The 13,905-nt window shown below is 37.2% G+C and overlaps 1 protein-coding gene across 2 annotated transcripts in view; it reads left to right on the top strand.

Moving 5' to 3' along the window:
- LOC150088305 (SMAD family member 3-like) overlaps window positions 1-13,905 on the top strand; it is a 176,411-nt gene that overhangs the window by 89,242 nt on the left and 73,264 nt on the right. For both annotated transcript variants that reach the window (XM_090370695.1, XM_090370696.1), the window contains 2 exons: window positions 3,289-3,357; window positions 13,547-13,582. In XM_090370695.1, the coding sequence (XP_090226821.1) occupies window positions 3,289-3,357; window positions 13,547-13,582 (105 nt within the window). The remainder of the gene's footprint in view (window positions 1-3,288; window positions 3,358-13,546; window positions 13,583-13,905) is intronic.

Below are 13,905 nucleotides of genomic sequence, written 5' to 3'. Positions count from 1 at the left end.
CTACTGCTCATCTCAGATGTCCAAATTATTTGCTGTATGATTCCTTTCGCCTCAAAGTGGTACTTGTGCATATGTCTGTTCTGATATTCCCTGTCAGAGACTTGGCAATTTGGAATCTCCTCTCTTTGATCTTCTCTGGCTTAAAATCTCTCTACCTCATTGTGTCAAATTCATCTGTTGTCTCTACCTTTCTCCCGACTCCACTAATCACTTGGAGCTCTTTGACTTCCTCTCTTTGCAACTTGACTTTCTCCATTCCAACTATCCTAACAGTTAGGTAATTTTCCTTGGTGATTTTAATGTTCACAACTCCAGCTGGCTTCCGTTTTCTAGTCACACCGACCCAGCAGGTCGAGATGCTGAGGCTTTTGCAATTACTAATAACCTAGCACAGATTGTTCATTTTCCTACAAGAATACCGGACAATCCTAATCATACAGCCAATATGCTTGATCTTTTTCTCACAAACAACCCTTCTCTAAGTACAAGGTCAAAGTGAGAGGTCCTTTAGGCACTTCAGATCACGAATTGGTGATTGTCTCTTCTCCAATGGAACCTTTATCTCATGGCTATTCCCAACCTCGTGTTGTTTGGCATTACAAGAATGCAAAATGGGATGACGTGCGAGACTTCTTTTCTTCTTTTCCTTGGTCGGATTACTGTTTCAAAACTTTTGATGTCAACGTTTGCTCAGATCGTGTCAGTGAAATTATTCTTGCAGGAATGGAATCCTTTATCCCACACTCCACTTTAAAATCTCATCCTTTATCTAAACCTTGGTTTTCCAATAAATGTGCTAAAGCTGTCCAAGAGAAGAATGTTGCATATCGTAATTGGCTTGTTTCTAATTCTTCAGTTTCATTTTCTGCCTACACCAAAGCTCGCAACAATTGTAAAGCAGTTGTTAATCAGTCCAAACTAGAGTTTGAACAGGCTAAGAGTAGAAAACTTGCTTCTTGCCCTAATGGTAGCCGAGCATTCTGGTCTCTTGCCAAAGCTATTGGCCACAACTTTTGCCCATATCTGCTCCCACCTCTGTCCAAACCAGATGGTTCTGTTGTCACTTCAGCCAAGGATAAAGCTGACCTGCTAGCATCCCATTTTTCTTCCAGCTCATGTATTAATGATCTTGTTAAAACACCTCCCACCATTCCTAACATGCACCATTCAATGCCTCCTGTGGTCTTCCGTCAAAAGGATATCAGAAGGATTTTGATGAAATTTGATGCTAAGAAAGCTCCAGATCCTGATGGTATTTCTCCACTTGTTCTCAAAACCTGTGCTCCTGAACTTACTCCTTCTTTACCACCTTTTTTCACTTTCTTATTCCAAATGTGTTTTTCCTTCTGCTTGGAAATTTGCTCATATCCAGCAAAAAGGGTGACAAATCCCTCCCATCCAATTATCGTCCCATTGCAATTACTTCTACTCTTTCTAAAGTAATGGAGAAATCAATTAACCGCCAACTCTTAAACTACCTAGAAACCTTCCGTCTGATCAACGATCCCCAGTATGGATTCCGTCAGTGTCGATCCACTGGTGATATTCTGGCTTATGTTACCCATTTATGGACTAATTCAGTGGAAAGGTTCGGTGAAACACAAGTAGTTGCTCTTGACATCTCAAAGGCTTTTGATCGTGTTTGGCATAAAGGTCTTCTAAACAAGCTTCCATCTTATGGTTTGCCAACTGTTTTTAGTAATTGGTTATCCAGTTTTCTCTCTGATCGCTCACTGAGGGTGATGGTAGATGGCTCTCTGTCTTCTAACTGCTCCACTAATGCCGGTGTCCCCCAAGGTTCATTCTTTCCCCCACTCTTTTCCTCTTGTATATCAATGACCTTCCATTGACTGGAAATCCTATCCATAGTTTTGCCGATGATAGCACATTGCATTCAACTTTCCATTTTGAGAAACCTTTGTCCTGCTCAATCAGCTTCAAGTTCTCGAAAATCTGCTGCCAAATTCCTTAAATGCCGATCTTCAGGTAATTCTCCAGTGGGGCAAACACAACTTAGTTGATTTCAACCCTTCTAAAACTCAGTCTTGTCTTATATCTCGCAAAAAGGATTCTTCTGCTCCTATGCTTATCTTTAGTGACACTCCGATTTCAAGGCAAAATGATATATCTCTTTTGGGGATTACCCTGACTTCTAATCTCTCTTGGCACAAGCACATTACAAATATTGCTTCCTCTGCATCTAAAAAACTTGGTTTTCTTTTTCGCTTTCGGTGTTACTTTTCTTCCCAACAGCTGCTCACTCTGTATAAATCGAAAATCCGCCCTGCCATGGAATATTGTTCCCACATCTGGCGTGGTGCCCCCAAAACCTCTCTCAGGCTTCTTGATTCCATTCAGAAGAGGGCAGTTAGGTTAAGTAATGATTCATCTCTAACAGAGTCTCTCCACTTGCTTTCTCATAGACACACTGTTTCTGCTGCATGCCTCTTCTACAGATACTTCCATGGGCACTGTTCTTCTGAATTGGCTTCTATAATTCCCGCTCTCTCTTTCAAAACAGTCCGAACACGTGCCGCCACCAGCCAACATCCATTTACTGTCCAACTTCAAACCCACAGAACCAACTTTTCATCTTCCTCATTTATTCATTCAACTGCCATTTTCTGGAACAACCTTCCTTCATACGTATTTCCTGAAAATTACAATCTACAGAAGTTCAAGTCCAATGTCAACAAATATCTTCCTTTGTCTTCTCAACCTCCAACCCAAGCACGGTACTCAGTACTATAGGTTCTAATACCTTTCGTGTTTGGGGTTCACATAAAAAAAAAAAATAATAATAATTTCACTTAATTTTTGTTTATTTGTGCATTAATATCAATACTCATTTTCATTTTGTACTATTTATTTTTTTTTTTTTTTAGAATTTTTAATTATATGATCGGCGTGTAGCATTATCTTGTTCTCTTATTTCCTCTCTTGGACTTATTCCCTTGCAAGTAAACATGATGGTTCTTCACTTCATATCTTAAATGCCAGAGTTATCTTTTAGTGATATCACTTGGTGTCACAGCAGATGTTCAGAAGATAGCATGTTGACCAATGGGATAACCGTGTTATCTTTAATGTTGAGTACAAGCCCAAGCCTTGATTGCCAACATTCAGATGCTTAGAAGGAACAAAGCATGCTCAAAACAGAAATGAACACAAAAGTGCATATAGTTTTCAAATAATTAAAATTAAATGTGTTCTAAAATATTATGACAATTATTACTGAAAGTTTATCACAAATATATATATATATATATATATTTTTTTTTTTTTTAGATACACCACCTCCAGGCTACATGAGTGAAGACGGTGACAACCATGAACAGAATGGAACCGATTCAATGGGTAGGAAGCATTTCATTAAGATTTACATATTTAAGGGGTTTTTTTTCCCCCTGCAGTTAAACCATATGTGTATAGTTTTCACTTGCTTTGTTGTCTCAAGATTTGCTGCAAGATATTTGAGAAATAGGTTATGGCTAATTAAAAAAAAAAAAAAACTAGACATTTATTTACAAATAGTCATGGAAATACAGTGCCCACCATATAAATGCCTTTCCACTGTGACTAGTATTTCAAATTAACATTTTGTAATAAAATAGAAAAAAATATACCAACAACAAACAAATACATTTGGGTTACCATTAAGTGTTCTGTAATGGATTAGTATTTTGTTGGGCCACAAGCTTCAATTACTGCCTTGCACTTGTCTGGCCTGGAGTGTATCAGATTCTTGATATAATTGTTGCTTGGTTCATGGTACCAGACATGAATAATGGTTTGTTGCAATGTTATCTTGTTTGATGGCTTTTAAGCAACACTTTTCTGTTCCTTAACACTCCTGCAGTTTCCAATCAGGCCCAGATCAAATTTCTTGGTCGTGATAAGGATGGATATTGCAGTCTTGCGTGAAATTCTCCACCTAAGGATTAAAAAAAAATTAAACACTCGTTTTAAAAAAGTTAAAATTAGCATGCTCGAAATAGTATTAAATGATTGTGTAATTTACTAATCTAAATGTGCAATGTGGCATGATCCACAGTTCATGATAGAAAGCAATTTTCTGTTCCTTAAAAGAAGTCTCTGGTGAGGAGCAGAAGTCTCCTTTAAAACTTTTAATAGTCACCATTAACAGTACCATTTACATTGTATTCTGCCCACTCTTTTGCTTGTTATGCATCTCCTAATCATCTGGCTCAGTGGAAATATACTGTTTATTGAATACATTCAGGGGTACGTTTCGTTAAATCTAACTGAATTTTAATATCATCTAGTACAGATCAGATAGTACATTTACTATTTTATCCTTGGATTAAATTTGGATTAATCACGGACTGTTATATTCCATCAGTTTTCCAATTAATATTTTCCTTAGCTCAGTCATTTTTTTTCCTGTGGATTTTGTCAATAAGGGCTTCTTAAGAGATTGATGTATGCTAATGTGCTTTTAGACTAATCATCGCAAGGGGCTAACAGAGTTTATCACAAGTCTTTGTTAGACAGTTCTATCACTTGCCACAGCATGTTTCTTCCATATGAATTTTAGATCTGTGGAACTTGCATGAAAATGAGAGGCATAGATGCTTCAAAACTCTCTGCTGTGCTGCACTACTTTCTGTTCGGGCTCAGTTCCAGATTTTCTTTCTCAAGTTTCTTTCTTAGTACCTTATAGCACAGTGAACTGATTACAGCCAACTTTGTCTTCGGGTACCAAGTGTTCCGTGGCAAGGCGATATCTGTGTATTCCTCAAAGCATTATATCCAAATAGCCTTTAAGCAAATAGATTCTATTTTGTTTCTTCTACCATTTTATTTATTTATTTAGCATTATCATAGGCATATGATGCAAGAAAGCAAGATTATGCAGCATCAGCCAAAAAAAAAAAAAAAAAAACTTCACCCCTCCGTTCGTTCGAAATACCTGTCAGCTGAGCCTTAAATTTATTTAGGCTATCAGCTTCCACAAAAAGGGATGGAAGTCTGTTCCACCAACCAACTACCCACTGGCTAAACGCAAATTTCTGCACATCTATCCTACATCTGTCTTTACTCAATTTGAATTTATGCCCTCTCGGGTGATTATTCTGAGCAAGAGGAAGAATCCCATCAGCATTGAGCATGCTCAAACCATTCAAGGCTTTATACACCTCTATCAGATCACCTCGCCAGTGCCTAGTCTCCAGACACTGAATATGCAAAACTTAAGCCTTTCTTCGTAAGAGCAACCCTTTGTTCCATTCACTAATCTTGTTGCCCTTCTCTGTACTCGTTCCAGCAGCTCTACATCCTTCTTGAAATGAGGCCTCCAGACCTGTATACAGTACTCAAGGTGTGGCCTGACCATTGCCTTATACAAGGGAATAATCACCTCTTTATCCCTGCTAGAAAAATTCCTGTATATCATTGACAAGACACCATGAGCTACTCTTGCAGCCCATCTGCACTGCTCAGAGAACTTCATATCTGCCTGCAGAATTACCCCCAGGTCCTTTTCATTCTCTACCACTGTCAGTGTAGTACCACAGAATTGATACATTGTTGCTCTTGGGTTGCTGTTTCCCATATGTAGTACTTTACATTTGTCAATGTTAAATTTCATTTGCCACCTCTCAGCCCATCTGCTCAACCTTTCCAGATCCTGCTGCAGCAGCATAGCGTCAGTAGTGTCCTTAACAACCCTGCCAACCTTTGTATCGTCTGCAAACTTGTACATTATGCTTGATATACCATCATCAATATTATTTATAAATACAGAAAGCAATAATGGACCCAACACTGAACCCTGAGGGACTCCACTAATAACATTAGTCCACAATGAGCAGTGTCCATTGATTTCCACTCTCTGTCTTCTCCCACTCAACCACCCCTTTATTCATAGCAGCAGTTTGCCTCCAATGCCACACTGCTCCAATTTGTGCAGCAGTCTTCCATGTGCAACAGTATCAAAAGCCGTTCTAAGATCTAAGTATATAATATCAAAGTTATTCCCTGCATCCAGCTCTTTTGTGACTGCATCATAGTATCCAATCAAATTGGTCAGGCAAGACTTCCCCTTAACAAAGCCATGCTGTGTCCGAACTATAACTGAAGTCTTGTCTAGATGATTCTGCAGTGCTTCTTTAACCAGTGCCTCCATTAATTTTCCCGGAACAGAAGTTAAACTCACAGGTCTTTAATTACTTGTGTCAGCCTTTGATCCTCCTTAGTGAATTGGAGTCACATTTGCACATCTCCAGTCTATGGGTACCTCCCCTGAGTCCAAGGAAGCTCTCATAATTATGGCTAAGGGTTTGCTTACTTCCTTTGCTGCCTCCTTTAATATAACTGGATTAGATCCCATCCACCCCAGGTGCCTTTCTCGTGTTTATCTTCAACAATTTCTCCTCCGCTTTACTCTCAGTTATTACAAGATTATCTAGCTTACCGCTAGAGTTTAACACACCTCTGGCATTCCCCTCCCCGAATAACTCCTCATGTGTGAATTGATGAAAAATACTCATTTAGTTTGTTACCTACCTGAGCAGGATCATCAACAGTTGAACTATCGATATCAAGTCGACCAATCTGATTCAACCCCTTCCTTCTAGTTTACATAAGTCAAGAACTCTTTGTTGTTTTTCTTTTCATCCATTGCCAAAGATTTCTTGTAATCTGCCTTTGCCTGCCTAACCTCCATTGTGACTTGGTTACAGACCAGCTTCTGTATCATAGGCTTCTGTGTCACCTGTTAATTTATATGTATCCCATGCATTTTTCTTCTCTGCCATGTGTCCTATTAGTTCATCTGACATCCATTTAGGCCTAAATCTTGAACAATATTTCTGAGTTGGTATGAAAAGCCTAGTAGCTTCCAAGATAAGTTCATTGAATGCTTCCCATTTTTAATTTGTTGTTGGTAACATCATCAGTTGGTCCCACTGTATGAAATTTAAATACTGTCTCAGACCACTGTAGTCACCTTTACGAAAGCAAAAAACCCTTCCCTTTACCCCTTATGGTAGTTACCTTTTTGAGTAAATCCCACTTCAGCACACTGTGATCACTGCCACCAACATTGACCTGTACATGTTAAGTAATTCCGCCTGTCTCTTACTCTTAATATCATTAGTGCCAATGTGTACAACAATATCACCCTTTGTGCCCTTAAAATATGATATCTGCTCCGTCATCAACCTTTGCCCCTGGCAGAAATAACCTGGTCCTGTTGCGCCCATCCTTTTTGCACAATATGTTCCCTGTTTCCCTGACAATAGTCACCGACAACAACTAGTTCCTTTGGGGGTTGCCGCTGTGTTGCGTGACGTTCAAGTGCAAGCTCTGGCATTGATGTGGGCAGCTGAGAGAGCTTGATGGGGCACCTGAATTTAAATCCTTCAAGGGTATCCACCCTGTCCTTCAAGCTCTCATTATCCTTGTATAAGGCAATGGTTTAGGAACGCTTTGAGTACTGGAAACGGCTTGGAGGCCTCATTTTAGGAAGGATGTAGAGTTGCTTGAGCGAGTACAGAGAAGAGCTATAAGGTGAGGAGAACAAAGGGGTGCCCTTACAAGAAAGGCTTAAATTCTGAAAATTGCGTCATCTGGAGACTAGGCACCTGTGGTGATCTGATTGAGGTGTATAAGGCCTTGATTGGCTTGAGCAGGCTTAGTTCTAATGGCTTAATGCTTCCTCTTGCCAAGATTACGAACCTGTGGGGGTATAAATTCAAAGGAAGGTTTTTTTTTTTTTTTTTTTTGGCCTGATGTTGAATAAGCTTACGTTTTGCATCATATGCTTCTACTAATGCTAATATCAGACTTAATGTTCAAGGTTGCTAATGATGTCAGGGTGGTCAATGACAGTATTCAGGATGAACTCCTGCAATGAAATCTAGGAAAATTGGGTCAGTGGACCAATAACCAATAAATGGCAATTGAAGTTTAATATTGACAAATGTTTGGTACTGCATATGGGTAGCAGTAATCTCAGAGTAACTTATGAACTATGTGGTACTACACCCTGGGTAGTGGAAAATGAAGAAGACTGGGGGTAACTGTGCAATCAAATATGAATTTCTCTGAGCAGTGTAGAGATGCTATTAGGACAACTCATTGGGTTATTCAGAATGATATACAGAAACTTTGCTAGCAGGGATCAGGAGGTGATTATCCCTTTGTACAAGGCCATGGTTAGGCTTCATCTTCAGTATTGTATACAGGTCTGGAGGCCTCACTTTAGGATGAATGTGAATCTGCTGGAATTGGGTACAGAGAAGTATATCCAGATTTGTGAAGGGATCAAGAGGATGATCTTACCTGGAAAAGACTTCAGTTCTGCAAATTTCATTTTCTGGAGAGAAGTAACCCCTGTGGAGGGATCTAATTGAGGGGTCTAATGCCTTTAATGGTTTGAATGAGCTGACTGTTAATGGCATTCTTCCACTTGCTGAGACTACACACATGAGCGGGCATAAATTCTAGTTGAGGAAGGATGGTTGCAAGATAGATCTACAAAAATGCCTGTGGGCCATTGATTTTTGGAACATTCTTCCATCTCTTGTTATGGAAGTGGATGGTTTGAATAAATTCAAAGAACTAGACAAATTCCTGGGTGGTATGGATGGGTGAAGTGTGTAGTTTTTTTATTTTTGAATGATGCTATGTAAGCTTGCATTATTTGCTGCTAATACCACTACTCCTAGAAGAGATGGACAGGTCATATCAGAAGTGTTGGTTTTTTTCTTTTTTTTTTTGGATGATGCTGTATAAGTTTCCTTTCTTACATATTTTTTGCCACCATTAATTCTAATACTAAAGCAATATACGAGGTGTGGCAATAAAGTTCCTTTGCCTGGGGCAAAGAATACAAAGCGAAAAGGCTGATAAATGGTTTTATTTTTAATCAGAGTAATTGCCACCTGATTGAATGCAGTTGATCTGAAAGTTTCTGAAGGGAGCCAGTGAAGGTGTCCAAAGAGACCATCAGTTTTGCAGTTAATTCTTTCTTTGTCCTCAACATCCTGAAACCTCTTCCTTTGAGGGCAGTTTTCACCTTGGGATAGAGGAAAAAGTCCACTGGTGCTATAATGCCATGTTTCATCAGAAATGACTTCACTAAGTGTGGAATTAATGGGGGTATTGTTGAGCTAGAACTAGCTGCCTTTTTCTCAGTTGCAGTCTCACCTGAGAAATATACTTCATTAGTCTTTGGAGCATATATATATTGTAGAACACATCATTGACTCAGTCCCCATCATCTACAAATTCTTCAAATCACACCTTGTTTGCTGAAAAACACAAATTGCATAGTCTTGATCCTGGACTTCCGTGAATGAAAGTTTTTAGGCCTTTGATTTTGAAGTCCTCTGCATTCTCTGGCACTTCATCTGTGGATTGTACTGAAATATTCATCTCCAGTGACAATATAATAAGAGGATTTTTTTGACAAGTCTGAATAAAGTCTTTGCATGATGTCACTCTTCGTTGCTTTTGCTCATCTGTGAGGCTGTGCAGAACAAAATTGCACAGATCATCCTTTTCCCTAAATCTTCATGCAGAATTTGATGAATTGTCTCTTTTTTTATATCCAGTCATCAGCCATCACTCTGCAGGTCAAATGAGAATATCTTTCCATGATTTCCAGAACTTTTGCCACTCTGTCCTCATTTTGGGAGTTTGATAGGTGCCCACTTCTTGGGTCATTGCAAACATCCTCACATCCATCTTTGAACCTCTTATGCCATTCAAACAGGGGTACATGTTTGATTGGTATAAGTGGTTACATTGATACATCACCTTAAACAGTTTTTAGCGTTTCATGTTTCTGTGCCAGATTTTTCCAATTAACGCAAAATTTGATTTTCATTTGTTGCTCTATTGCAAAATGTGCTAATGGAACATTAATGCAACTAATGAAACTGGTTGTTACATTTGCAGCCTGTCATCCTACTGGACAATCTCTGTACCACCATCTGTTGGAGTTTTGAAATACAACATACCACTTCTGTTTATTTTCAAACTCATTAAAATCTGCAGCAGCAGTTCAGGAACTTAATTGCCACACCTCATAGCAAAATTGAATATTAAAAACAGATATTTTCACAAGTGAATGTGAAGGTACATTTTGTCACACACCACTTTTGAATTCAGAGGATGCCATAACATTTGATTGCTACTTACATGGCTGCACGCCATGCAGTGCAAAGGAGTGAGCCACAAATTGGACATCCCTTTTCCTTTGGCATGTGCCACCTAAAACAGATCTTTTTCAAAGCATGGCTTGTGCACTTATCCTTTTTAAGCATAAACTGCTGGCCTTATTTTGTTTAGCGTGTCATCTCAGCAGCCTTGGAGTTGTGTGCAAAATGCAGGAGTAATTAAAAACAATTTTTTGATATTGCTCTTCTGAGTAATGGTGAAATGAGAGTTATCAGTACTAAATTATATCTATAATAGAGATTTTCTGCTTCTGAGATTCTGTTATCCTTCAACATAAGCAATGCCAAAAACTCAAATTTCACATGCATTAGTTGGCTTTGAAGCCAACTTATTCAGGCGAGTAAAATTCTGTTTGTTCTTCCAATCTAATAGAATTTAAAGAACTAATAGTTATTCTCAAGAACAAGTTTTTCAACTTGTTTGCTGTAACAACTCCACAGTAATATAGAATTACATTTTATTAAGTCTATTTCAGCATCTGAGTTTACAGAAATGTTTGCACTATGACTTGGAAGAAATTATTCTGTTATCCAGTTGTCTGAATAACAGGGTAATGAGAAATAAGCCTCACGTTGGGCTTATTTCTTAAAGATAGATAAGAAATTTTGCTTATCTACCTTTTATTGTATTCCAGTTTATTGTTTTGCAGTATATAAAACTACTTGCTTATGCATACTGTGGATTTTAGTGTTTTGCACCAACCTTACGTAGAAATAAAAACACAAAGGAAACTGGACTTTTAATAACTGTGTTTATAATAAATTATAATAACCTGTATTTACAATAAATTTAACTTTACGATAAACTATACATATAAAATATTAAAATCTGCTACATTAAGAACAATAAAATGCATTAAAATATACTAAGTTAAAAGCGATAAAAAACCATAGCTTTCAAAGGCTCCAGCCTTCTTCTTCAGCGGTATTTTCTTATTCTGCAGTACGTCTTTAAATATCAGCAGGTTCATGGTACTCATCACGTGTTTCATTCTCACGCGTTCCGTTCTCTTGCGTTGTGGAACCGGAAGTGGGACCGTAAGTGGCTCGAGAGTTTGCGGATCTGTTCTACAATCAACATTAATAGAGATAGAGGTACGCGGATTCATCCCCTCTTTGAGGCCACTATCCTCAGAAGGGATGAATGGTTCCGTATGACTCCCGCTCGAGCCACTTCCGGTTCCACAACGCAAGAGAACGGAATGCGTGAGAATGAAACACGTGATGAGTACCATGAACCTGCTGATATTTAAAGATGTACTGCAGAATAAGAAAATACCGCTGAAGAAGAAGGCTGGAGCCTTTGAAAGCTATGGTTTTTTATCGCTTTTAACTTAGTATATTTTAATGCATTTTATTGTTCTTAATGTAGCAGATTTTAATATTTTATATGTATAGTTTATCGTAAAGTTAAATTTATTGTAAATACAGGTTATTATAATTTATTATAAACACAGTTATTAAAAGTCCAGTTTCCTTTGTGTTTTTATTTCTACGTAAGGTTGGTGCAAAACACTAAAATCCACAGTATGAATATACCCAACCTCAGAGGCCTGTTTGAAGGAAAAAAAAAAAAAAGAGTACTTGCTTATGGTTATTCAAAATGCTATGGACTTCTTTTGATAAAGAGTTGTCAGGATTACTTTCATTACTACATGACTAATTTGTTCCAATATCATTAGAACCATTGGCAAAATATGGCTCCATTGCCTCTTCACCAGCCAATCATTTTTGTATACTCAGCATTTTGAAATGCCATCTTGATTACAAATTTTTAACTGAAGTGCATGTGTCAGTTTCCACCAAGACCTGTTTTTGTTGCTTGGGTTCCTCTCTTTCAAAAAGGTAAATTTTATTCATCAGTTAGAACTGGTAATTTGTGTTGACTGTGGACCTATGGGTGTGTAGGTACAAATTTGATTATTTGCAAGATCAAGCCCATATACTGCCACAAAAAAAGTACACAGCTCTTTGTTACTCTGGTAAATCAGCTGCAGTAAAACAGTTACAATGAAGTTGTAAATTGTTCTGATCTCAGCCATCTGAATGAAATTCAGATCAGAGTCTGAATGGAATTTTTTTTTTTTTTTTTTAACATATACTACTACAATGGTAATTACCTTTTTATTGGTTCTGCTTCGTGTTGCGAGTTTAATTGGGTGTGGCACTGACTGGATTTAAAGTGAAGAACATGAAGAACTGAAGCTTACATCAGGCAGATATATTTCATGAACACTTGGTTAGAACTGCCATAGTATGATTATTGGGGTTCTGCTTTGAGATAATGTACTTAACTGTTTACAGTCTGATAATTCTGACAAAGTAGCTGCGCGCAAATGTGTTCCTAATTACTTAACATATTTCTAATATAAACAAAATATTAAAATATTATTTCGTTTTATTCTCAGTGATAAAACATTGTGATCAATAAATAAAGGTATTCCTAGACTTAAAATTTGCCTTTCACATTTCAAAGTATGCAACTTAAAAAAATGTCTGTTCATATGAAGTCCACTTCATGCAATAAGCACTTATATTCTTAGCTTCCAGAAATACTAGAGAAAAGTAGTCAACAAATCACCTCTCAGAGAATTGGTGTGATGGGGTATTATTATTATTTTTTATATGTAGCTGATTTGTGGCACATGTAATGAGCAGAAAGTCCATGGTTTGCATGTCACTGGTTTAGTGTGTGCATTAGTATATCTTAGCAACCAAAAATAAAAAATTTATCTCATAAAATTATGGCAGCATGAATTTTAGTATCCCTGAAATATAGAAGTTACTTTTTATGTGTTGTAAAATAGTTTTTAGTTTGAAAAATATAGCTGTTTAAAAAAAAAGACTAGCTATCATCCATGACAAAATTGTGAAAAATACACTCACCATGTGAGTTTTCCATAGAGTACTGGTTTCCCTTTGATCTTTCTTGCTTTTATTACCTTGAGATTTGGCCAGAAGGTAGTTGGGAGATATGTTTTATATATACATAACTGTTATTGAAGCTGTTTTCTAGTATAGCATCAGAATTAAGAATAAAATTTTGAAGTGTCCCATTTTAAAATATTTTTTGTTATCTTCCCAAAAAAATGATTGGTGAACAACATACACTGCTGTGCATACTTCTGTAAATTTGTTTTAATTAGTTGACTTTGCATGATTTTTCAGTGAATACCTTTCTTGTTCATGTGTGAACAATTAAAACTCTAAAGAATCCTTAAGAATTTGATTTACAATAGTTGAAATGTTATTCTAGAAGTATATTTAGATGTGATACCTTTAGGTAACTAAATTTTATTTCTACAATAAATTTTGCTTGTTTTTGTTTCTTTGTTTAGATACTAGTATTTTATCATCGCCAAGCCCACCACTTGGTAAGCTTGATATTTTATTGCTATTTTGTTACATACTTTAAATGTACTGTGTTGAAACTAGAATATCAGTGATTTTTTTTTTTTTTAATTTCTTTTTTTTTCTCTGTGTGATTAGGTGCTAGTTATGTGATATTCCCAATGTGAGACTTTTTTTTTTAACAGGAAATAAAGTGAATCTCATATATTACAACGGGAAAACGTATTGTGCGTGTGTGTTTAGCTATGTGAATTTTAGTATTCCTTCATATTGTGTTAAACTTATTGAAGTATAGCACTAAATAATTTGATCCCCCCCCCCCTGTTGGTGTGAGCAGTACACCATT

This window comes from Mastigoproctus giganteus, chromosome 3 (assembly GCF_048544385.1).
Source record: "Mastigoproctus giganteus isolate SK-2022 chromosome 3, ASM4854438v1, whole genome shotgun sequence".
Taxonomy (NCBI): domain Eukaryota; kingdom Metazoa; phylum Arthropoda; class Arachnida; order Uropygi; family Thelyphonidae; genus Mastigoproctus; species Mastigoproctus giganteus.
The sequence above is the reverse complement of the archived record's forward strand: the minus strand, read 5'-3'. Positions and strand labels throughout refer to the sequence as shown.